Source organism: Hirundo rustica, chromosome 21, assembly GCF_015227805.2.
Source record: "Hirundo rustica isolate bHirRus1 chromosome 21, bHirRus1.pri.v3, whole genome shotgun sequence".
Taxonomy (NCBI): Eukaryota; Metazoa; Chordata; class Aves; order Passeriformes; family Hirundinidae; genus Hirundo; species Hirundo rustica.
Genome location: NC_053470.1, coordinates 6252302 through 6278037, shown reverse-complemented (window position 1 = coordinate 6278037; position 25736 = coordinate 6252302). Strand labels below are relative to the sequence as shown.

The following is a 25736-nucleotide window of genomic DNA, read 5'->3' as shown; positions in this document are numbered from 1 at the left end:
AATTAAAATGAAGAGGTTGTGTGCATTAATGGCAATGCCAAATTATGGTATACATAAAATATACTATGAATATTCCAGCATTCCCAAGAATGCCTGTGACATTTGTTGCTAAGAGGTATCACGTTTTGCTTCTTCCATGTCCATTTCCATGTCTCCACTTATAACACTGAGCACCTAACTGGGAAATTCCCTCCTCCCAAGCGAAAGAAGAACATTGTCATGCTGATACAGTTTTGCTTGGACATATGAAAGCTGTTTGAAAGGTCTTTATATATCTTCACAACTACAAGGCCCTGAAGGGTCTCTAAAGCCAAGTTTGTCTCCAGTGTTGGGTGACAAATACAACAAATGGCTACAGAGGGATTTCACTGCAGTACAGAAACTGTAAGAACTAACTGTCCCCACAAAAAGAATCACAAGACAAGGGAGAAAGGCAGAAGATATCATGAAAATTTAGGTTTTTCTGTTTTAGGAGTAGAACTTGAGAATTTGAAGCTTCCCCAAAAATTCAAGGGTTAGGTCATTTATTTTCTTTTGAAGCATACCATGACTCGGAATACAGCAGTTAAGCAAATCAGCACCTGTCAAGCCAACTGAACTATTGTCTATTTAACCAGAATTTACATTTAGTCCAGGCAATTAATACAAGCCTTATCAGGTTCTCGATAATTAGCACACTTATTAAGAGAAGTAACAGCAGTAGAAATGGTGTCAAAGAAGAGCTTTGTTGTAGTTCAGTTGTTACCACCAGAGACTCCTATCTGATCTCACCTAGTGATCTACTTGCTCTTGTACTGCCAAGGAGACCCACTTATTCTGCTCTTAAACCAGACAAATTACTGTGACAAGAAGCAGGCTTAGGGTAGCTTCCAATCACAGATCACTAAGTACTTTACAGGTCATGTGCTATTAAACACTTACTTTACCAATTTCTTTTGGCTTATCCAAGACTAAACTGTTTTAATTGGAGGAGGAGGACTTGTTTTGTGCTTTGTTTTGCCTTTTTTTTTATTATTCTTCCCCTCCTGTTTTATTTTTACCATGAATAGTTGAGGGTTGTTGGACCAAAAAATAAATTTAATCAAAAAAAAAAAATCAACTTCTGCTTTCCTTTGCTTCATATATGTTGCTGAAGTGTACTTCAACACAGGCAGACTTTAAGCAAGTATCACCTGGAGCAACCAATAAGGCCACTTTTTGGCAATCTGTTTCAAAGGTAGCCCCTTTAACGGAATTAATGTACAGACACAATTTACACTCTTCACAGAGAAGATGCTCTCTTGCCTGCCATTCCAGAACTTTAACAAGAATTGTCAAATTCCAGACCACTGTTTATACATATACAGACTTTTCTGTGACTCTCTTGAGCTGCAGGGTCATAAGGGTGTAATTTACAGTGCAAAGTAGTGTTTTAAGGAAACAGTAACTCAAAGCATAATTGCTGGGGTTTTTTTGCCCCCAAACTTCAGCTGATCATTTTCCTCTTCTCTGAAGCCACATCATTAGTCCAAATCATTCTGAGAATAAGGCTAAAAGTTAATATACTTTGACAAAATTAGCCCCTGCTTTAACAATAAAGGGAGTATTGAGCTATCCTTCACTTATCACTATTCTTAACTATTCAATATTAGATAAGACCTGGAGAAAAATGAAATCCATAAATTGCACTGTGTGGCATATTCTACAGGCAGGTAAGAGACTTTAGAGAAGGTGAGACAGTGCTATAAACCAAAAGTCAGATCAGAAACTGAACCTTCATTTTAGATTCCTGGGCTTTTTAATGTTCAAGATAGACTGTAAACATTAGTTTAACATTCTCTGTTTTTCTAAGAGTACCTACAGAAGCAGAGACAATTTAATACATGCTGAGTTGAACTGCAGTGAAGGTGTTTCCAGGCTATGTTTTTAAGAACATCCTTGAAAGACTGGCAGAACAATCCAGTGCTCTGGTATTTTCACAAATTCAAAACAATGAGATACTTAAGACTCTATTCACACACACACACAAAAAAAAAATAGAAAAAAGAAAAAATGGAGAGGAAAAATGGAGACTTAAATGTCTCTAAGTGGAAGAAACATTCCCCATTTCAACGTTAGCACTTCACTACTGACATACAATGAAAAAAAGTGCTTGTATATAACCCAGCCATGTCAGCAGCAAAATGAATCTCCGGGCTGTGCAATGATCTAAGAAAATCTGAATGGGCATATGGGAACAGCTCATTTCGCAAGACCTCCAAAACCAACCTACTGATAAACACCGGGGGGTGCCTGACTGCCTGAATACTCACATGCTTATTTGTTGTTATTCTTATTCATTACTGAGTCATTATTATTATTTAAGTGCCGACAATGCACTTGTGAACCAGAACAGATGCAAAATATCCTGTGCTAATGAGAAAATCAAAGCCTCTCTCATATTAGCAATTTCATATTATAGGATCTCTTTATTTTTGCCAATAAAACACAAAAGTAATTAATACAGCAATATTTTCTTATTGTTCATGAGTAAAGCAAGTAAAACTGCTCAGATTCTGCTTTGGCTCTCACCCCTACCAGCACAAAATACAATAAATACTATTGAAGAATTCCTATTAAGACAGCTGCCAAATAAAACACAACAAAAATCTCTCATAAAAAGCTGTTCTCTGTTTATTCAGAGATACAGTCAGTACTCCTCACTGAAAATGAACAGTGTGGCACTGCTCTTTCATATTTAAATACTTAAGCTGTGTTCTTATTGCTGTAACCATCGCACAGGGTAACTTTTTAACTGGAGGCTGGAAGGTGACATTAGTCCTCAGAGCATTACCAAAGTGTGGGTCCATCCTTGAATAACAATTAGAACAGTACATAACCAGCACACGTTCCTCACCCCCAAAATCATGCTACTACATACACGAGGAATCTGACAAATGCTTCCATTTAAATAGTTGTGCACACAGAAGGGGTCAGGTTGGGCGTTCTCTGATAGCAGCGATGGATGTGAGCTCCAGCAGCCCAGGTTTGATGTGAAGGAAGGCGGCTGGGGAAGGCTCCCTGCAAAGTTAACTTCCCACAGTGCTGCTGGAGCTGTGCCTGCTTCTCGTGAACACACAGCTTTTCAGAAAGGTCACAGATACTAGAGCTGCTTCGCTGTGTGTAAGTATCCTCTGCAGCAGAGGATACTTAAATTTAGCTGAGGAAGTTTCCATTTGGGTACAGTGTCCCTTATCTTGCCCTCAGCAAACCAACCTGCGCACACTCCCCAGATCCGGCCCCACAAACTCTCCACCTCAGCAAACATCACTGCCCTTTAGAGGACCACTCTGCATCACAGCAACGCATACGACCAAAATCGCTTTCGTGAGAAGTAAAGGGGTTTTTTTCCTCAATTTCAGTAATCAACACGATTCAAGCACAAAATGACTCAGCCGTGACTGCGGGGCTCAGCAGTGAGCACAGCACTGCTGCAGAGACAGCGGCCAGAACGGAGCTGAGCTGAGCCCTACGGTCATTTCTCCTAAAACAAAGCATGAAGAACAATATGTGAGCCCTAAAGTCTGCTTCAGGAAGCTTGCTGGAGTCAGAGACAGGCCCAGTCCTGTGCTGGGAGTCAAAGTGGTTTAGTTCTGTGTAAACTCAGCCCAAAGGCTGCTGCCAGGGCAGAGCCCAGCACGAGCCCCCTGCCTGCCCCGCTGTGTCCGCAGCCAAAGCTGGCAGGAGGATCCCTGACCGAGAGAGGAACCTGACCACACATTTTACAGCAAGATTTAAATGCCAGAACCAGTTAAACTAAAACATGTATCAACAAATGAAAACGTGAATGAAGACGTTTTTGTCCTCAGCAAGTCCTGGGAAGGGGGAAACGGTGATCCTCAGAAGCTGCCCTCATTAAAAAGACAACAGAAAGAGTTGGATAGTACCTTCTGTTCAACATCAGAATATAAGACAACCTCAGGTTCAGAGCAAGTCTGGCCCAAAACACTTAATAGGATTAAATAAAATTGGCAAGATCCTTATATACAAATAAGAAAACATCTATGAAAAGAGCTGATGCTACTTTCTGAAGGTCTACATGGAAACAACTGCTAGTTGTAACAGCAACATCCTGTCGGGCACACACATTTCAACAAAACAAAATACACAAACAATAAATCAGCCTCCCAGCAACAGTGGATAAAAAATGCCTAGATTTGTAACTTTCCATTAAATAATAACTTAAAAACATCAACAACCATGCATCTGAACTAGAAGAGTGGAAGTGTGACACACAGTGGAAGTGTGACAGATGAATGACAGTTGATCACAAGTGACAATTCACATTTAAGTCCAGAGGAATGCCCAGCCTTCACATCCTCTTAAATCAGCCTTAAGTCAACACCTGCTCATGGATAAGCAGCGCACTCTCGGTGCTCACTGACACAGGCACACCCCCAGTGAAGGGCTGGGTGTACCCGAGTACCTGCTGGATTCTGACACACACACGGCCACGAGGCTACAAGCCAGCACATTCAGATTTTTGACAGTCACCCTTTGCCCACACCCCCATCTGCTGCTGGCTGGGTTTGTTCTTGGCCAGAACGTTTACAGCCTCTGGTATTATCCCTCCAAAGCTGTGACGCATTCCTAACCACAACTCTGAGAGCACACTGACATTATAATATACAAACATGTAGCGAAGATATACACACTCAGACACACCAGGGGATAAAACAGACCGGGAGGAAACGAGGAACTTTATGTTACTGTCTTTTCTAATGAGATAGAAAGTGGCAGATGTAAAGATTTCATTCAACCAACAATCTCTTTTATGATATGAATAAACTACTAAAACAGATTTAATCCTTTATAAAATCAGATTATAAGAAGCAGACAAAATCACAACTTTATTCAATACGCCATCTTATCCAGTGTGACTAATGCATTATTTGTATGAAGTTAAAGTGGCGCGTTGGAAAGCTATGAAATAAATCAAATGCTCTACTTTATGTAATCTTAACAGACAGATCCCATTAGGATTCTACTATGCATAGCTGTTGGTTAAAATCATTGACCAGTACCCTTATAAATTAATCAACTGAGGTAATGCTGGCTTGGCTGTCATCATTTGTTCCTAATCTACATTTAGAATTCATTTCAACTTTTCAAGCCCTTTAGAACAGGTTTATCAATTCTCTCAGCCTTACTTCAGACATCAACCTAACTGATAATTGTTTACAAAAGACCCAGCACAATGGAACTGTATCTTTTACGATCCTTTTCTTTCCACAAATATCAGAGCACATATTGACACTGTGTTATAATTAGTCAGAAAGATATTAAATCTTAACCAAACATTCTTGCCTGCCTCAATTTTTTTGATGAGACCTTTTATCATTGAAGTTGAATTTGCAGGCAGATTGTGTGAGTTTACACAAGCGAGAATCATTACAAAATCTAAAATAACCCTGATCTGGTTGGAAAGGCAGCTAGCAGAAAACTTCTGGTTATAGATATAGGGGAGGAAAAAAAGCCGCCTAGATATCAGGTTATTTGTGGAGCTCTAATGTGTTTTCAAACATATGACTTCTGTGTTATGTCTGTGTATTTTATTCAGTTTCTAGTCATGTTTGTTAGATGCCTGCATGTCATGTACTGCAAGATTCATGAGCAGTCTACAACCAGGCAAAATTCTCACACAACAGCTTGTCTCGGGTAATGGGGAAAGAAAGAGCAGAGTGAAGTGACAGGGAAGTGGATTATTTATTATCCTGATGAGGATAACACCTAGTCATGGTCTGTGATCCAAACATGCTCACTGTCCTGCTGGCGGAGCTTACAATTCTGAATGAGTGCATGGGTTGTTTCCCCACACAGATTCCAAAACTCTCTTTAATTATATTCCCTTAGATGAGCCCTCCATGGGCACACTAAAAAAAGTCAGTTTGGTCAAGGGCTCTTTAAGGAGAGAAGGGAAGACTGAGCAGTGACAAAAACATTGCAATAGATTGCATAATATTCCTGGAGCTCTACCACAGAGTAGGTAAAGGTCATCTGCTCCCAAAATGAAATGAAAAAGAAAGGGAAGCTGTGGCTAAGTATGGTTTAGAGTTTACTAAATCAATGGAAAACTTCAACCAGCTGCAGTGGCCTCCAGCTCAGCCCTCTAGTGCAAATTTACTGGTCCACAGACAACTATCAAAGCCACAAAGACAATGCTTCCAAATATGTATGACACTAATCATCTCCCTAATTGCCCAAAAATGATACACAGGATTTCATCAACATTCATTCCCTTCTTCAAAGGCACATTGTTAATTTCAAAACCAAATTCCACCAACATAGTCTGTTTAAACACATATATGAAAATACCTCCTACTTTTCAGGGACATAAAAAAAAGACCATTAATTGTTTTTGCTGCCTGTTTTCCCTTGAACCTTGAAAGAAAATATCTTAGAATAAAATTTCACCCTTTTTTTTTTTTTTTTGTCCGATCACAAGTACATTCTTTTCCTCGTGCTTGCCGAACGCAACACAGTAATTTGTATCCCCAAGTGGTATAAATAGAAAATATGCTCAGTCTAATAACATATGTGAGAAAAACTCATGCCCAGGGTTAACCAACAAAGCAGCAGCTCTGCTAGAAACAAAGGCAGCTGGCTCAAAGAGCAACAATGCTTCTGAAAAACTGTGGATGTACCATTCAGTGACCCATCCAAGAGATGACGTTCACTTACGCTACAGCTGCATATACAAAGCTTTGCTCTAAGACCTGGTAAATGACAAGTCTTCTGGAGCAACAGGATGGTTCTGTCTCCAAAAAGTCTGTGGTTTTCACTCTCCAGCTATACTAGCAGGGCAAATTACACGAAGCATACACACTGTAAATAAATTCTGCCCTTCAGAAGAGTTCTCTGCTTTGATTATCTTCTCTCGCACACACGCTCTGCCCATATCCCACCATTTCTCTTCACAGGCTCGCCTTCCCCTGCTAATATATCTGCCTAGGTTTCTGTCTTCCTCTATCACCGTAAACATTCATAAACATTAAGGGACTTAACCTCATCACACCCCCACGGAATAGGAAAATATACCCATCAGACTTGGCAAGCAGTGAAGTGGAACTCAGCTGAATTCCTGACCAACGATGAGTCCTTCTGCAAGTCACTCCTCTCTTCCCATTCCCCACTGTGTAAGGAGGGGTGATGACAACGACTTCTCTCAAAGTCTACCAGTAAAAACCGGAGATGTTACGCTTCTCACTTCACAAAAGGAGGTAAAGCAGAGACATAAATCAATACTGGTTGAAGGGCCTGTGGCTAGAAATATCATCCCGTTTTTCTAAATGTGTCTGATATCCTTGGCACAAACGTTGCATCCAATGCAAGGATCTCTGTGCATCAGCTGTGCCACAGCCAATCAACACCATTTGCTTTTATTGTAGGTAACGCTGTACAAGCAAGCCAGTGAAGGACTACACAGCTACAGTGAAGTTCAGAGTAGAGAAAATGTCAAAAGCAGTTCCCAGCTGACACCCAGGAAGATGAAAAAATGAGCAGAAAGACCAGATAAAGGTAACAACACAGCTGGCCCGTTTCTCGTGCTTTGCACCTGAACAAAAAAGAAAAAAAAGAGAAAAAAAAAAGAGGCAAATCACCACAGAAGTAAATACCATTGCCTCACTTTGATAGATACCAACTGACTTTCCAAAGGCAGTAAAGTAGCTAGCCACAGGACCAGTGAGAGAATCCACATTCTGTTCCTAAAAATATATGTTCACCTTGGTTTCACAGACTCAAAAATGACAGCAACCCTTTCAAGTATTAGAAAAAAAAAAAACCACCAATGCAACTTCATTCCTTCTCCAAGCAAGCCCTAGCCCTCAGCCACTGGCCAATGCCCCAATTCCTTCACCTACTCCTCTTCAAAGGCTTGGTGAAGACAAATGGGCTTTCCAATGTGCAACCAAGCAGAAAGCCATGAAAATCAAAGGGCTTCTTTTTGAGTAAATATGAGCTCCAAAGCCATTGTCCTCTCCCACAGAGGAGATCTATGAAAATGCTCACTATAGCATATGCACAGTATTCTTTACAGCTCTGCCTCCCTGCTGACCACCAGCCCCAGGGCTCAGTCCACTTCCCATTACAATTGGCTTCACCACACCCACTGACTTGTATTGGAACTCTTTCAGGGACCCTAACTAATGAGTTTTTAAACACTTGTAGACAGAGAAGATAATTCCTCATCATTACTCTTCATAGGAAACACCAGGAAGAATGTCACTCCATTGTTCTAGAGGAAAGACACGGGAAGAAAAATCACCCCCACATTGAAAAGAGCAGCCCAACGTTCTCATATGCGAACTGACTGCCCCCCAAGCTATGGGGGTCTCACCTGAGAGTTCAGGACAGGGACCTAAAGCATGCGCAACCTTCTGAAAACCTCTCTTGTTCTGGCATCTCTGCAGACAAAGAGGTCCATAACCAAGAGCATATAATGTTCCAAGACAGTATTCTCAAATACAAGTGTGGCTACTGACAGCAGCATGGAAGCAGACTCACCTAAATACCGTATTACTGCAGGATCTCAGTTTCCCTCATGACGTGAAACAGAAATAAATGGCAACTGGAGACCTTAACGATAGTTTACATTTAAAGCTTTGCATTTCCTTTCTCTATTGACAATTGTAGGCTCTTTTCCTCACAAGAGAATTTTGACCTAAACCACTAATAAAAGAAAAAAAAAAAAGAACAAGCAGAATTACATAACTTACTGTTGCCCTCAGACATAAAAACATTTTAAATAAAAAGCATTCCATTATGAAGCCACCTTCTCAGCACAGATCATCAGCCCCCAAGGGCTGCTCTGCTTTTACCCAGTGTCATTTTCAGGTGCCTGTCCATCACTTTGCAGGATGCAGACACTATTACCTATGAAAAGAGCCTACACTGGGATGTCCAAGGAAACTTTTGAGCTACAATTAAATCCTGCCAACAGTCCACGTAAATAAAGTACCAAATGGAAAAAACACTAGTGTCAGTAGCAAGTCTTCCGTAGGTTTGAGCCCCAGGCACTGGCAATGTAGAGCTACAGAATTTACTCATTCCACAACATCATGTACACCCACAGCATACAAAAATAGCCATTATAATACTTGCCAAAGGAACAACTCAGTGATTTTTAACTTGGTGCTCTATATTGTTTTCTTCTTTGCTGGTTGTTAATACCCCACCCCTCTAACTACATATAATTATGAGTGGGCTATTCATGTCTTACTATAACTGGTAGCACCATGCAGCATGTGAGTCAGGAATCTGAACTGCTGACTACAGCTCCTCACGAAACAGGTCTTACACACCACACATAGTAAATGGCATTCCCTATTCTCTGCTCCACCTACAAGGAAAATCAGCTCCCAGTTGTGGTATCTTCTCCAACTCTCCTTAAAACTCACCATCCCAAATCACACAAAATAAGGACTCTGTGATAATCTCCAGTAAAAGATCAACAGCTGAGGTCACAAGGAAAAAAATTCCAAAGTCAGTGTTTTCATCACTCAGGGGCTTGATTTGAATACATTCATAAAATGTTATTAAAACACGGTATATAGTTTTACTAAAGAAACTACTGACTAGACCTTTGCTTAAAAGTTGTAACAATTTATGTTGTTGATCTGCTACGTACAAGTTGAGAAATAGTGTCTTCATGATAAAACAGTCTGTAACAGCTGGGAAGTTAACTGCAGGAAGTCTTGGGTTATTCCCTTACCTCAGCTCTCTCGCTCCACATTACTTTTTCAACACTATGAGCCCAACCTTGTAAACCCATCAAATTGATCGCACTCCATAGCAGTCCTGTTGAAATTCAGGAGCAATATACAATTTTTATAAAGTTTCTTTGAGCCTGGACTGCGGTACAGTGTATTTGAAAACAAGCCCTTGAGCTCATTCCCCCACAATTTCCTCACAAATAAAGATTTAACATCATATGCCCTTCATGAGAATCTTCGGTCAAACAACCGTCTCATCAGAAGTTATTCAAGATGGAGCTTAAAAGCTACTCACACACAGACTGCCATCCTTCCTCTCATTTTTTTAATCTACAGTTTTCCATTAGTCAGGAGTAATGTACCTTCTGACCTCCGACCAAAGCTATTAGAACAATTTAAACAAATATTTTGGTTACAAAGCATCAACACAGAACATTCAGTAACAATAAAAGGATGAAAGAGCTGTCTTTTAGAGTCACTGTTGTCACTTCCTGAGCATGTTATATTATGGAAGGTTATACTAACTTGACATCTTACTTGATTTACTACCTTTTTTTTCAATGCTTAAGAAGGAATTTGCAACATTGCAAAACCCAGAATTGTGGCACATTTTCAGTTTTCAGTGTTAATAGACGTTTGATGGCTTTAGAAAATCCATTCTGTTAACTGCAATCAGGAGAAAAGATTCAAGCTTTCCCCTCCATTTTTCTTTTCTTCCCATAAAAGAAAGGCAGTAAATTTGAATTGGACAGGTTCAGAATTGGGCTCGGAGGGGTTTTTCCACATGCATGGCATTAGGCATGCGCACAGCACGCTGCTGCTCCTGGTCATTAGAGAGTTCCTCCACACCTAAACAAGTGGAGCCTTTTGGCCAGAATGGGAAAATCAAGGACCCTCTCAAGTCAACTGGGAGTACCTTCACTGGCATCACTGACTCAGGCTAAGGCTGGAGGAAGACACGGGTTCTTTACGGTATTTATTGACTATATACATTTAACAAACGTTCAGGAACCAAGTCCTTCAAGCCCTTGACACAAAAATAATTTCATTACCTCAAACTGAAGGCACAGGGAAAATACAGGAGAGGGTCTATCTGTTTAGATGCTTACTCTAAACGCTTCATGGGTTTAAGGTATAAAATGCTGTCTACAATCCCTTCAGGTGTTTGTTATTGTTTGGGGGTTTTTTTAAATGATATTTAATATTTGCATTCTTTCTGGCTGCCCAGTTATTTGTGAAATCACATAAAGTTGCTGTAGATTTCAGGGAAATGGATGGGTACTGTACAGTCAAAAAGAACATCAGCTTTCATTACAAAATACATCCAAAACTGGGGGTTAGTCATTAGCAAAACACATTGAGCATTTGGGAAGCGATCAAGAACTCAGTTTGATTTCAAGTCAAGTTTCACCAGAGTCGTTTTAATAGGATCTCTTGCGTGCTTAAAACTACATACCTGTCTATGGGCCCTGCTAAATTAAAGCCCACGTGCTTTTAAGTTTAGCACAAATTTTATCCCATCTCACCATGCTGGGCATTTTTCTTTACCTGGATAAAAACAGAATCTAGGCCTCATAACACAAAAAGTGTCACAACACTCCTTCCACAATGCTGGAGCGTATCATCTCCATCCTAAGAAGCATAAAAAGACCAGCAGTGTCCAACCATTTTTTTCAAAGACCATTTAGTATATTTAAGTTAATACTTTACAGAATGTCGCATTTTCCACTCTGAATTGTTCAGAAAATTCCAGATTGCGGAAGTACTCTTGTCAGACAAAAGGAATAATTTTGCTTTACTGAAGGACTTGCATCATAGTACCATCTTTCACTAAAAAAGAAAGCCCCAAACAATATAAGTGGCATTCATGTACAAACTGCTTAAATGCTCTTAAGTTCTGCCTGGCTTCAGAATAGCTGAACGGTACCTGAAGTATCTACTCTCCATTCCAATTTGTGCATTTTAAAAGTCATTAAATTCTTGAATGAATCATTAGGAAAACAATTCAAATGCTGTTAAACTGATAGTAATTTTGCCTCATAGGATAAATGTGAGCTTAATGTTTGCAAACAGCCAAATTCTTTTAAGATTTACACTCCATGGAGTTCAATATCAGCCAGGGAAGAATTACTAAATCAGGATGTATTTCAAGTACAGGTTTTGGCCCAAGACTATTTTTGGTCTTCTTCAGCTGCTTGTTTTGACAGCATCTAATCCCCCTCACACACCCACCAGCAGCCACACAATCTATCCATTTACACTTCCAAAGCAAATTGAAAACGAAACATTCTCACATAATTACTCGTGGATGTCTGCAATACAAATCCAAAAAGTAACTGCAATTCGACTGCAATATTTCTCAGGGAGAAGAAAGCGACAAGTGACATTTTTCCTACGCTAATGCTCCCACCATCACCCCAGAAAAATTAAAATAAAAAACAAAAATCAAATCTAATTCCCGAAGAACTTATCTACTCTATTTCACACATTCCCATCAGAAACACAACGCAGTTTTCCACGTTCAGAAGACTTTTTATTTAAGTGAGTTATTACAATCCCTGGTGAAAGAACAGTAACTAAGAAGGTCTTCTGTAGGGGCATAAGGCAAAGAGGGAAGCAGGAAGGTGGGTGAAGAGGGGGAAATAGCCAGGGCTGGAACTGGAACAGTTCACCTTTGTCTGGAGAGCAGGATCACCCCCTCCAGGTTGAGGACTGCGCTGAAAGAGAGCGCTGCTGCGGCATGCGGCGTGTTTCTCCATTCACACAGGAGAGGAACCTGGCCCACAGATGGCCTGTTCTCAGCTTTGTCAGCCACAAACAGACCTTTGAACTTTCTATTTATATAACAGTTTCGTGAGTTTAAGCCTCTTCCTGTATAACTGGCAGTTTGCTGGTTTTGCTGTAATTAGGCTACTTGTGATACATAATATAAAATAGGAAAAAAAACAAGGGGGTTGTTTCCCTGCAGGGAGAAGTCTTCCTCCTTGCAACCACACAGCTCAGAGGACACTGTTACCTGCTCCTCTCATCTTATTTTACCTTGCTAGGTTTTTATTTACATTTTTCTGCTAAGCATTTTCTCAGCTTCCACTTTTTTAAACATTGGAGGACTTAAAAATATTAATACTTATGACAGTAAACGTAACATAAACCAAGAATTTTTCTGTCTTTGTGCTAGTGGGGAGTACATATTCCAGGGTGGTTGGGTCTTTGTTGGGTTTTGTTGTTTCCCAGCTGCTGATTAATGACACCACCTTACTCCGTAAGCAGGTCCAAATCTAGCCACATGGTCCCAGGCCACAGCAAGATTTCATTTACTTGGTTACCACAGACAAGCATGGAAAGTGATTTAAAAGACCAAATTTGATTTTTAACAGCAAGTGGTCCCCTTGGTGCACACAGGCATTCAAGCTTTTCATTATATCCATCTCCCTTCCTTTCTCCCTCATAGAACGGCTCATATTAAATGCAAGCCCAGGTGAACACTTCTTATTCTTCCTGGGATCATAGCAGACTTCAGATTTGGCCTTTTCACCTCATCTTGAGTTTACATTTATTTAGATTGTTTACAGTTTTTTTCTTTTTTTCCCCCCACATCTGGCAAAACATCTACCAGGATATTCATGGCCTTATTTCACACATTTTACCCCAGTGTTAACAAAACCCAAAACACCAACTCTCAGCTCCCTTCCTAATCACATTCTTGATGAAGGGTCAATGAAACACCTCATTCCTGTAGTACTGCCATCTATTCTAATATGGGAAACTAAAGGGCTGATTTTGCAGTCTGGATCATCAAGCCAAAGCTCCCACTAATCTTCCAGAAGGCCAGGTGAGAATTTCAGCACGTGTGTAGTGGCACTGCACCATGTAACAATCACAGCTCTCGACAAAATACATTTCAAGGAGCGACACAAAAAATGTACCTCCACTGAAGGTGGGGGGAAATTAGCTGTATTTTTCCCCATCAACAAGTAACTTTCACAAAGGCATTTCCTGGTATAAAGGCAAGGCAGAAAAGATTACCTTTACGTCTTTTCATCAGATTAAAAAGAAAAAAAAATTTTGCTCAAGCTATAAATATTTTTTTTAATATATTTCTCAGGCTAACGATGTTTCTGTTGTACTTTGCATACAGATAATACAAACACCCACACACACAGTAGGCCTGAGCTTGCCTTCTTGGTGATTGCAGCACAGATTAGGAGAAGTTTTGGGTTTGCAAGGAATGCAGAAGAGGGTCCATAATTGCCTTATAAATGCTTGTGAAACACGTTTTACAAAGACCAGCTCACAGGCAGCTTCAAGGAGGGCAGCTTCAAAATAAGAAGCAGCAATTCAACATGGCACATTATATGTACTTATCTGCAAATGTTACAAAGCAACCACACCATACTGGATACGCAGACAAAACTAATAAATCATGATGGATGTGCATGCACATTCCTGTAGCAAAGACAAATGTGTAACATGTTCCACACATACACGTGTCTGTGGACAGAGGAGCTAAATTTAACTCCACGTAAGCTACGCAACTACTTGTCAGAGACAAAAATATTTACATGTATAATAAAATGCATGTCACATTTGTGTAGACATGTAGATTATGTACCCACATGTTATATATGCACTTACATATGCTAATTGGATCATTAAAAGCTAAATGCAACTTGGATCTCTGCAGTAAGTGTGTGCGAACGCCTGTGCCACATAGAGTTTGAGCAGATATCAAAGTGTTTGAAACAGTCAAAGTAAAAATGTTCTCTCCTCGTGAACCCTAAAAACACTAAAACAAATACATTTCACGGTACAAAAACCAGCAAATGGAATTTCAGAATGAGGGGCAGCATGTTCATATTTTATGGAAAAATAGAGGCACAAGAGTTCCCTTCTTTTTGATGCATGTCTCTAAATCCACATAAAACCATAGTCAAATGAAAGTAAGTTATTAAGCAAACACTAAAACTCAATACCTATAAATGCTTAGTATTTGAACTACACCCACATATTGGGTTGTAACAGCTTCTATTAAATTAATGTTACCCATATTATAAATTAGGCAAATTGTATGCAAATATTATTTGAGTGGTAATACAGTGGTTATCAGTTGTCTGCAAAATAAATTAGTGTAGCAGAGTAAAGATAGTGTAATAGAAGCATAATATTTAATTGGGCACTAATTTTATTGTGATTATTACTTTTAAATAACAACAGCATGATTATTAAAGAGATGTAATACAATGGATTATGCAGAGCTGATAAAACATGCACATGATCCAAAACGCTTGCTTACAGATTAATATTGATACAGTGTAATTTATGGTTGCGAGGATTTACTCCCAATTGCTGTAAAATGGAACGTGACAGGTATTTGGTTCTGATTACCATAGATTTGCAAGTATAGCTGTTAGACACCGTGTTTGGCAAAATGATAGTTATTAACAAGATATATTACCTTTTTCCTAGACATATCTTTATATTAGCAACAAAGTAAAGTCAACCCTCCGCAAAACACGAGCTCCAAATGCACATACATACACACATATAATCTGTGTGGCATTTAGAGATTAGGATCTCAAAATACAGTATTTTAGCCTCTCTTCCTTTGCAAACTGCACTCCAGCCTAAAAGCATTTCACAAAGCAGTACCCAACCCTTGAATTTCCCCATGCATAGTTAAGGAATTATATTCGCTAAATTGAAAAGTGAAGAAAGAACCAATAAAACCAGCCAAAGAATAAGCATAATCTCATTAGCCAGCCAGGGAAGTGACTAAATACCGACCCAAATTCTAACTTTCCCAGCTACTTGTCACCCATCAAAAATTCCTTAACATTCACTTTGATAACAAGTTTACAATGCACTTAAACAGATGCACCGACCTTTTTAAGGTGCACAGCTATTAACAGAGCAATATAAACCTAAAATTCCACTCTTAAAATTAATGGAAAGAAAGAAAAGAAAAAAACGAGGCAGAGACGGGCAGGAGAAAAAGACCTGTTATAATATCACGGGCACCGATCTTCCCACTTCCAAAACTAACTTCAATAACGCTTCATCTAGAACGGGAAACCAGCAAAACCAGCAACAGAATCCCCCACACCGACCAGGGCTACAGCCGAACTGTGCCACACAGCGAAACTACAGTTGCGGTTCTCCCCCGTGAAAGGAACATTGTCAGTGACAGCAGTAAACACAACATTAGCAAAGCCGCGATCCCCGGGAACATCGCCGCCCCTGCTCGGGAGGGGGCTGCCACCGCTGATGGCACCCGGCACCTCTCGGCGCTGCCCTGCGGGCCAACTTCGCCCCCCGCCGCCGCGCTCCGAGCGCCGCTCCGCAGCCGGGGCCGGCGGCCGCGGAGCGAGGCTGGAGGGAGCCGGCCGGCACCGGCTGCCCCGGCCCGCTCCCCGCTGCCACCGGGCGCTTCGCCCCTCAACAAAGGCTACGGCACCGGGGGAAGCGAGCAGGGAAGGGTAGGAAGGAGGCAGCTGGAAGAAGGAGAGGGGTGGAGAGACGGGGAGGGGAGGTGGTGCGGGGTGGTGGTTTGGGGTGGGGGGGGAGAAACCAAAACCAAAATAAAATTTAAAAAGAAAAAAAAAAAAAAAAAAAAAAAAAAAAAACCACACCAAAACCTACCACTGCTGCTCTAAGTCCCAGTCCCTGAAAAAGTCGAATAGGTCCATAACGATGTGGTGGGGGAGACTCAGAGAAGTGGTGTCCCCTTCCCCGCCCCGCAGAGCCGAGCCGAGCCGGCGCGGCTATCGCTGCCCGGCCCGCATGGGCAGCGGCGCCGCGGGGAGCGGCGGCCGCCGCGGGGCCGCGCGGAGCCGCCCGGGGTGGCGGAGCTCCGCCGCCGCCGCCAGCAGCGCGGCGCGGCTGTGCCCGGCTGGGAGAGGCAGCGCAGCGGCGGCGGCGGCCCGGCGCACACACACACACACACACACACAGACGGGCGGGCAGGCTGCCTCGCACACCGCGAGGGGAGGAGCCGGGGCGGCCCGAAGCCGCGGCATGGAGCCGCCGCGGCAGCACCGCCGGGATCCGGCGGAGCCGCGAGCCCCCGCCGGGAGAGCGGGGAAGTTTAGCTGGAAGGAGGAACTGCGGGGAGCGGCGCGGCTTCGACCCTGAGAGAGACCTGGAGGGGGGCCTGGCTGGAGTCGGAGAGGGGGAGAGATTTAAAGGGGAAAAAAAACCGACAACAAAAAAATATCAACAAAACACGAGCACAAAAAAACCCCAGGCATCTACAATCCTATAAATTAATTGCCAAAGCCAGCTCCCGAGTGTAGGCAAACCTGCCTGCACGGACACGGCAAGGCCACAGCTCCGGGTTAGCCACACCGGGAGGTGCAGGATGGCACGGAAGGTCAGAGAAGAGCAGCCCGGGAGGGCTGGATGGAAAAGGCCCTCCCGAGCCTAGTGAGGATGCAGGGGAGCACCCCACTCTCCCACTGGGGTGATGACCCTTTCTGCTTGCCCTGTGATGGGCAGTGGCACAGCTCACCTGCAGGCATCAGTCAGGACAGGAGCATCCCACCCCATTCCCTCCGCCAATCCCAGGGACAAGCCAAGCACAAGTCCCAGGCTGCCCATACACAGAAGCAGAAAAGCACCCACTGCTCCCTCCATCCCCTAAATGAAATTATTCTCTACCCAGATTCACACTTCCATACCTGAATTGCTTTCTTAACAGTAATCAATATCTCGTAACTTTTCACATCCATTTTATCTTTATAATACTCCAAATATATGCACCCACTGAGCAAACAGCTGCATACATTGGTTTTGCAAAGACAAGACCAAAGCCATCATAATTTTTACTTCGGTCTTCCACAGAACCAATCACTCCCTGAACTTCCCTGCATGCCAGCAAGTCTCGAGGACTTGGTGAAGTTTGAAATTACCCCTATTTTGGTGAGGTCCCATCTCCACAGCCATGTCCCATCCTCAGGAGACTGAACACAGCTGGTCACAGCAGCCAGCTCTGCCACCACCGACAAGGCTCCAACAGTGAACCCTCTGGCAGAAATGTCTTCATGGGCTTCCCGAGAACTAAGAAACAAATCTAAGATTATAAATTACATCACTAGCAGAGCAGCTCAGCTAATCCACAATTTTTTTGCTTTCTGAAGGAGTACACAACTGTTTAATAAGAGTTACTGTGTTACAAATATTGCCGAGGAAAAGCCGTGGCACTCTTATCAGTGGAAGTCAAACGTGACAGAGTTCATCTTAACTTGGGTTTAACAAGATTCACATTTGCATCATGTGTCTTGTGGGCCCCCAGAGGGAGGGACCTCAGGCAAGGTCCTGCTGACAGTCCATGCTCCCAAAGCGCTGCTCCTCTCCCTGCCAGGGCAGGCAGGTGCACACAGCACTTCCTTTCTGCCATCTCTGTTTTCACCACTGACTCAAACCGCTCTGGCCCTCAAGCTTTAAAATATCACGACTCGGGCCCCTTTCTTCGCTATTTCTTATTTTAGTGTCACTGTTGGTTCTAAAGGCCCAGTTCAAAATCATAATTTGTGGCCAGTACTTTATATCAACATGGGAGGTGGAGTCACACTTTCAAAACATTTCTCCAGATGCAGGTACAAAGCAAGTTTTTAAAAAAAACAATTACTGTTAATAAAACTGAAAGCTTAGTCTGTCACCTAATCACTTACATTCAATATCTTGGCTATTTTCAGTACATTGAACTTTGACTATTAGACTCAAACAACTTACTAAAAGCACAGGGACTTGCAAAATGTGGCAGTTCTGCTTCCTGTTTTCTCAGAGGGTCTTTTGGCTTACCCCTGCACTGAGGCAGTCTGCAAGAGGCCAAGGGCTCTTACCCAACAGAAATAAAAAGCACTTCCCAGATATAAGCACCTTTGCTTTCTTAAAGCAAACCATTTTAAGTTCTTCAGAAACTAGCAAAGATGCACAGAACAGATCCTGAAAAGGCTTTCCGAACTCATTCCAGCAAAGGGGTGGGAGATCCTTCACCACCGAGCAAACCTGCTGTCCCCATGACACGCAATAGCAGAGATAATCAATCTCAGAAATCGCATGTTTGGCACCTGGAGCTCCACAAGCACCCTGTGCCCTCAGCTCTGTGACAAAGTTTGTGAATGGAGCAGCTTTTTACTGTCAGTTTCCAAGGGCTGTTTGAAGTCAGTTTCAAAGCCCCGAGGATGCAGCTGAGCGTCACCGCCGCGGACACCCAGCCCACGCTCCGCTGCAGCCCTGTGCCGGACACGCATCTGTCACCACGGGGATGGAGGGACAGCACTTCGCCCAGCCTCTCCCCAGGGACAGCCCCGCTGCCAGCAGCCGCTCCTGGCTACGCGTGACCCGGACACACCGCAGCGGAGCCCGCGGGAGCGAGGGGCTGAGGGGACACTTGGGGTGCAGCCATTCCCCAGCACCCTCCGCAAGGCCCCGGCTCAGGGGAGCACGGGGCCGTCCCGGCTCCGCGCAGCGAAGGGTTCATTTACCCGTGCTGCCAGGAATAGAAAGTTCAGCTGCCCTCGGCGTGACCTCTTTTGCAGTTATAGTGGAAAACACAACCGCGGTTCCCAGCACCTGCGAGAGCTCAGGACGGGGATAATAAGATCAGCGAGGCCTCGCGGCCCTGCGCGCTGCGGCCCGGCCCCGCAGCCTGCTACAAAGGGGAATGCTGGCTCAGCACGGGTCAGGCTCCGGTTTGTGCCGACGAGGCTGCGGGCAGGAGATGCTGCCATTCCTGCCCTGCCCTGTGCCAGCTGCCCTGCCCCTGCCCGGCCTGCTCGACAAGCCCAGAGCCGGCCTCTCGCCCCGCTGCTCCTCTGAGGTGGCTCGGGCGGGTGTCTGCATTTAGGGTGAGAGGAGAAGGGGTGCTGCCAGAGTGTCCCTTCATCGCATTTAGGGTGAGAGGAGAAGGGGTGCTGCCAGAGAGTCCCTTCATCGCATTTAGGGTGAGAGGAGAAGGGGTGCTGCCGGAGTGTCCCTCTGAGGAAGGCACAAATGCCCAGACCCCTCTGGTGGCTGCTGTGGCCTGGACTCACAAGCTGGAAGCGCTGTGCAACTGCTGAAGCTGCTGGGGTTGCAGCAAAGCCGTCAAACTTCCCACCTCCTTTGTCAGGTTCAGCAGCAAATAGTGGAGAGGAGGGAGTTTGAAGCAGGGAAGGGACAGCCCAGCCTCATCCTTTCTCTTTCAAACCTCCCTTTCAATCCCTCGACAATCTCCTCACCCAAAGTGCAGTTGTAATCTGTACGCAAAGGAACATAAAAAGGCAATGAGGAAAGCGTGAGCGAGGGCCTGTGTAGTGCTCCAAAGGCAGCTGCCACCACCTGCCCCAATGTCCCTGTCCCTGAAGGAGGAGAGATGAGACTGCCCGTGGTGGGTCAGGTGTGACAAGCTGAGGCCAGCAGTCCTCAGCCACAGAGGCAAAAGTTAACTGAACTGCACCCCTGGTGAGACAGCACAGAAATCTCTTCTGCTGAGAAACACTCCATTTTATCCAAAGAAAAGCTTATTTTTCCCCTCCCTAAAACAAGAATCATGAAATCACAGTTTTCTATCCAGAAAATGTTAATGGAAAATTCGTGCCCAGCTATGAATACAGATTGGAGATATTTGGATTTCTGAGGAAAGGAAGGTCAAGTCATTTTCACAGTGTGAAAAATGAAGCTAACAGAGTTCATATTTCTCTGTGAAGCAATGATTGATTTTTCTTTCTGTGCCTCATTCATACAGCACTAAACATGTATAGAGAACAAACTTACACCTTAGATAAAGCACACAGATTACATTAATACATTGAAAATTAAGTTCATATTAGCATCTGTTTGAAGGTAGGCACAAGAACATTTAGATCAACTCTGTGAGAACAGGCAGGAGTTGGCATAAATCTTACGTATCCTAAAGCTGCTATATTAAAAAAAAAAAAAAAATCACCATTGAGGTGTGCATACATAAAGTAGGAACCCATCATGTTCTGCTTCTCTGGCTAAATTTCCTCTTTGGAAGTACATAAGGATTTTAGTTACTGAGAGCATGTTGTTACTCAATTTCAAGTGTGTATGTATAGGCAATCGTTATTTTCCTACCATCTTAATTGTAATTATCAACTCTGTGCTGCCTGAGTGATTCATTTAACAGTGCAGAACTATTCTTATTAGAGTTGCTACTCCTATTTTATGAAACAAGATTCATTTAAAACAATCACTTCTAGAAATACATTGATAATATATTCTTACTGTAAGAAGGGGGAATATTTTCATGTCCTGTTGAATAATCCTTCCTTTGGTAAGTTTCTCCAAACTCCTTCAGGAAACAGGGCATTTTGGCATTTTTGTTATAGTGGTGTTCATAATGGTGAGCTCTTACATATCTTATTGTTAGGATGTGTCCACACCTAGGACACACTGAGTTTCCCCACACTCTGATCCTATAAGGCTCACAGTGGATTTTATAAGGTCCCAAAATGACTGGATGTGAATTGGCATTGGGGTTTTCAACTCCCTCTTTTGGTACCTCTCTGTTCCTTCACCACAAGTCACCAAAACCTCCAGGAATGCCTTTCAGATGGAGACAAAGTCCTCCCCTGATACATTCAAGAGACGCACATTGGTAACTCAGCAGTCATTTTAGAAGTCTTGTGGTGCTTAGACTGTGGCGCTGTGTGACCCTACCTGACCACAGGCACAGCTCCACTTAATGTTTTGCCACTGTCAGAAAAATGAAGAGGAAAAAAGGCAACAACACTAAGATTCCTATTTATTACTGTCAAACAGCACATTAGCCAGGCAGCTCTTAAAACACCGTCAGGATAGTCTAAACTTTCAAAACTAGGCAAGACAAACTCAAAACCTCCAATAAAGTAACTTCAGAAGCAAGTAGGCAAAAAAATCTACTGGAAAGCAGATGCAAATCAGCTGTGAAAAGCAAAAGGGAAAATCACAGAGCTAGGGATTTGGAGGGCACCATTGGCCAAAAGTACAGAGGCTTTATGAAAAAAAAAAAAAATCAAAACCAACTTGACTTTCAAGTAGGCATTTCATTAATTAATTAGAATCATCAGAGTTTGATCTTTCTCTGCCATTCACCTCTCACACCCTTTTTGTTTCTTTTTTTCTTGTTTTGACATTTATGACTGATGCTTTGCTTTGCAGGATTTAAAGCAGCTGGCTATCTTCTTCTAAGATTTAAGGAACAAAACCTTATGTCATGCTTACCAACTGATTGTGAACAATGGGTCCTAGGGAGTAGCTGAAGAGTTGGCCGTGTGTTGCAATCCTACCCTTTAACCAAACCAATTGCTTAGAGCTTTAGCATGGCTCTCATCATCTCCTGGCCTGGCACACAGAGACAATCAACCCTCTAATAACTTTAACCAATTGCATGACCATATGTTCCTTATGAGTGGAACTAAAGGTCACACACAGTATAAAACAAAACTACCAAACCAACTTTGAAACACAAACACAGACAGAAAATTAAAGTGCAAAAACACGGTAAAAAGGCTTTTCACATCGAGTTTCCTTCTTTCTGCCATGTTGCTTTCAAAAGGCAGGAGCACTTTACAGCAATGATGTCTATATATAAGCTGCTGAAGTACTGTCTTGTCTTCAGTGATTTTTGTGATGATATTCTCTAATGTATTTTACAGAAACATAACACTAGGCAAAGCTTCCTTTTTATGAAGGAAACAAAAAGAATAATATATGGCACATAGCATTAGCATGGAGGTGAAATATCAGACAACAAAAGCTGATCTTGTTTCCTTTCTCTTTCTCCCCTTTCCTCTTTTATTCTGATAAGATCACTCTGTTATGTTCATACCTTTCAACCTCAATTTTCTGGTCACCCTATGTTAAGAAAATAAGACTTTCCTGTCTTCTACTAACATTAGAAGATGGTATCTCTAACAGCTCCTGTAGCTCTTCAGGATTAACCATGAGGGACCAACATAATTCAAGCAACAGCTTGGGTATTTGTCTAGATGTTTAATACCAAACAGAGGAATTCGATGATAAATACAAAGCACTAAAAAGTGCAAATACTATCCACATATATAAAATAGTTCATGTGTACAGTGAAGAAGGCAGACAAAACAAACTCATAAGAAGAGACTTTTCCCCCAGAGGAGGTCAAGAAATGCTTAGTGTTGCTTTTCTAGTAAAAAAAAAAAAAATAATAAACTATGTCAAATTAATTGCAGGATCCTAGTGTTTTCACAAATACATTCCCAGTGAAGCTACCTGCTGCTTTTGTTCACAGATTTGATCAATTTCACAGTATTTTTGGAGCATTTTACAGGTGTATTGAGGGAGTGGAGGGGAGGCAATAGACTCGAGTCAGTTGCAAAAAACAGAAGTGTCATCTTTCCATGGACAGACACAGCCAGTCAGCCCTTCAAGTATTTCAGCCATTAGTGGATAGACATTATACACAGACTACACCCTAGCTTGCTATGATGTGACAAATGTTATGATCTAGAATACACCTTTATCTCTCTGCCCACGTATCCATTTGAAAAACTCAAACACTGTATGACCATCCGTAGGTGTGGATGTTCATACCCTCACACAGCTTCTTATAAGAAACAAAACCAGTTCTGACTTAAGAAGATATTCAGACACACTTAAAAGACAAGAGCAGAGAACTCCCCGTTTGCACTCCTTCTGAGCCCTGGAGGACCTGCTGCAGCTGGTACTCAACACAGAAAAAGCATCAGGATTAGAGCACCTGAGCTGGTCCATCAAAGGCCTTCGAGAGGTCTTGAAAAGGTTCTGCTGAGAACAGAGCAAGACCATTGCAGCAATTTCTTTTCATTCAAGAGATTAATGTCTGGCATATTTATTTCATAAAGTGAGAAGCAGTATCCCAAACAAATAGCTAGGAATGAGTATTATTCAGTCTTTTTCCTGGCAACCAGCTTAAACGACCGTGTCTTGCTTTTCTGGGAAACCTGCCAGGTGAGCTTTGAAAGGATTGTAGCGCTGACGGCAGAGTCTGGAGGGCTCGTTCCATGTGCTAACCAGAGGTCTGCTAAAATAATCAGGAGGAGAAGGCAAGGCCTTCATCCTGCACAAGAGGAGAGGGCTGGAGCATAATGGCATTGCCGCGGGGAAACCAAGAAGGCTGTTAAGCTCACTGGGGCATGGACTGTCTTTTACCACGTGTTTGCACAGCTCTAGCACTGAGGCACCCCAGAGAAAAGTCTTTAAAAGTGGTTAAATGACTTATGCTCTTAAAATCTATTGCCAAAAGTGAGTAGTATAACTTCCATTTACTCCCCTCATTGGGCCTGGGGTGCAATTCCACTCCCACTTGCCTTTTTTTTTTTTTCTTCATTCCTGACAAAAAAATTACTTCTTAGTCATTTACCTGCTTCACTTGTGACTCTGCCTCATGAAATTATCTCCACAGCTAGAAGAGGGGAGGTGGCACCTAATGATGTGTTATCATTTTGTGATGTCACCACATTTATTGAAAATTAAATTTTGAAGAAAAAAGTGAATAACCAAACAGAATTCTTAAATCAGAATTAATCCAAGCTACATAATGAAGAGCTGCCAAGCGAAAAATTTGCTGCCGTGACTTACATATTGAACTGATTTAAATGACCTAATTTAGGAAAATGCATTTTAGAATGTCATTCTGTTGGTGTGGAAAACTTGGGCTGTAAGAGTCAGTAATCATCATCCTTCTGATAGTATTAATGTGAATTTTCCTATTATATAGTATAGATTATTAGCTGTTTCATCCCTAAGGAAAACACTGATATTGACAAAGGGAGAATTTCACTTTGAGAGGAAAAGCCACACTTGGCAAGGAGTTTAAAAGTAGAATAGTATTTATGTAAATATAATGAGAAGATTATAGCTGATCTCCCTGACGTTCTTCCATCAAATGATGGAAACGTTAAAAATGTATCTGAACTATGCTAAAATAGCTAAATATTGAAAGGAAACCTTACAGCCAGCTACACCTGAAAAGCCTGTTAGGAATAGATAACTCTTTGTACATTGCAGGTGACTAAAACCAGAGTTTGTTACAGGTAACAGTGCACATCACCAAGGAGCAGCTGGTGGAAGAATTGACCTAAGTGACCGCAGACCCTTATATTGCTTGTTCACTCTGAATTTTAAAGACCCAGAAACATAAATTGAGGCCAATGAGGTATTTCTTTAATGCAACTGAAACATGGTATTCATGAGTATACCGTATTTATGTGGTTTTTAAAAGGTAGAAGAACAATATTGCTCCCAGTTACATGAGCATGTCACCAAGGCAATGGTCATACTTGCAGATTAGTTTCAGGCTCCTGGTAGACACCTAAAAAAAAGATCAATCAAAGTGCAGAACTGCCAACTACCAGCATAAGGGTATTAAAAATAGAGAACAATATCTATCACCCCAATTGCAACCTTAAAATTGCATAACAGATCATTGTTGGGAGAAAAAAAGTCAACCACAGACCAATGTAATCAAGAGACTGATTTTTTGACTGAGGAAAAAAAATATTATACTATGCATAGAGAGGTTTCTTTTTGGATTACAGTGACAAATGCTTCCTGATCTTTCTAAGACCTGCACACAATTGCTGATGGTTCGTTCAAAAGCCCTTACAAGAGACAAAGATTTTCTTAAGTACGTGCTTGAAACCACATTGGCATTTTTAGAGGAAAATCAAAACAGCTCCTTTGGTCCTGCTTTGTGAATGAAGTTTCAAGAATGTAGTTTCAAGCATAAGAGTTTTAAAAATTAGGGCAGGAGCCTTTGGGAAGGCTGTACACAAAAGAGACGCAATACAGTAAGCAGATGCAAGTAACTAAACAAACTAAAGCATGCTTGGGTCAGGACAGCTGCTGTAGTTTTCTGCATGTTATTTTAAAAAATATTTATTTATTTTAGATATTTTTCCTGATAAAAGTACTTTATACCTTGCACATTTCCTATTAGTAGCAAACAAACTCAACCTACTACAACGAGGCAAGAAGAGTTATTTTAGAGGTCAGTTCAGGTCT

At 42.2% G+C, this 25736-nt stretch overlaps 1 protein-coding gene across 5 annotated transcripts in view; it reads right to left on the bottom strand.

The window, feature by feature from the left end:
- Positions 1–25736, bottom strand: part of AFF2 (ALF transcription elongation factor 2) — a 352651-nt gene that overhangs the window by 310343 nt on the left and 16572 nt on the right. For 4 of the 5 annotated variants that reach the window (XM_040083755.2, XM_040083759.2, XM_040083756.2 and 1 more), the window contains exon 1: positions 16371–16504. The exons of the other annotated variant lie outside the window; for it this stretch is intronic. In XM_040083755.2, the coding sequence (XP_039939689.1) occupies positions 16371–16417 (47 nt within the window). In that variant the 5' untranslated portion in view covers positions 16418–16504. Of the gene's footprint in view, positions 1–16370; positions 16505–25736 lie in introns of those variants that run through there. 5 annotated transcript variants of the gene reach the window in all.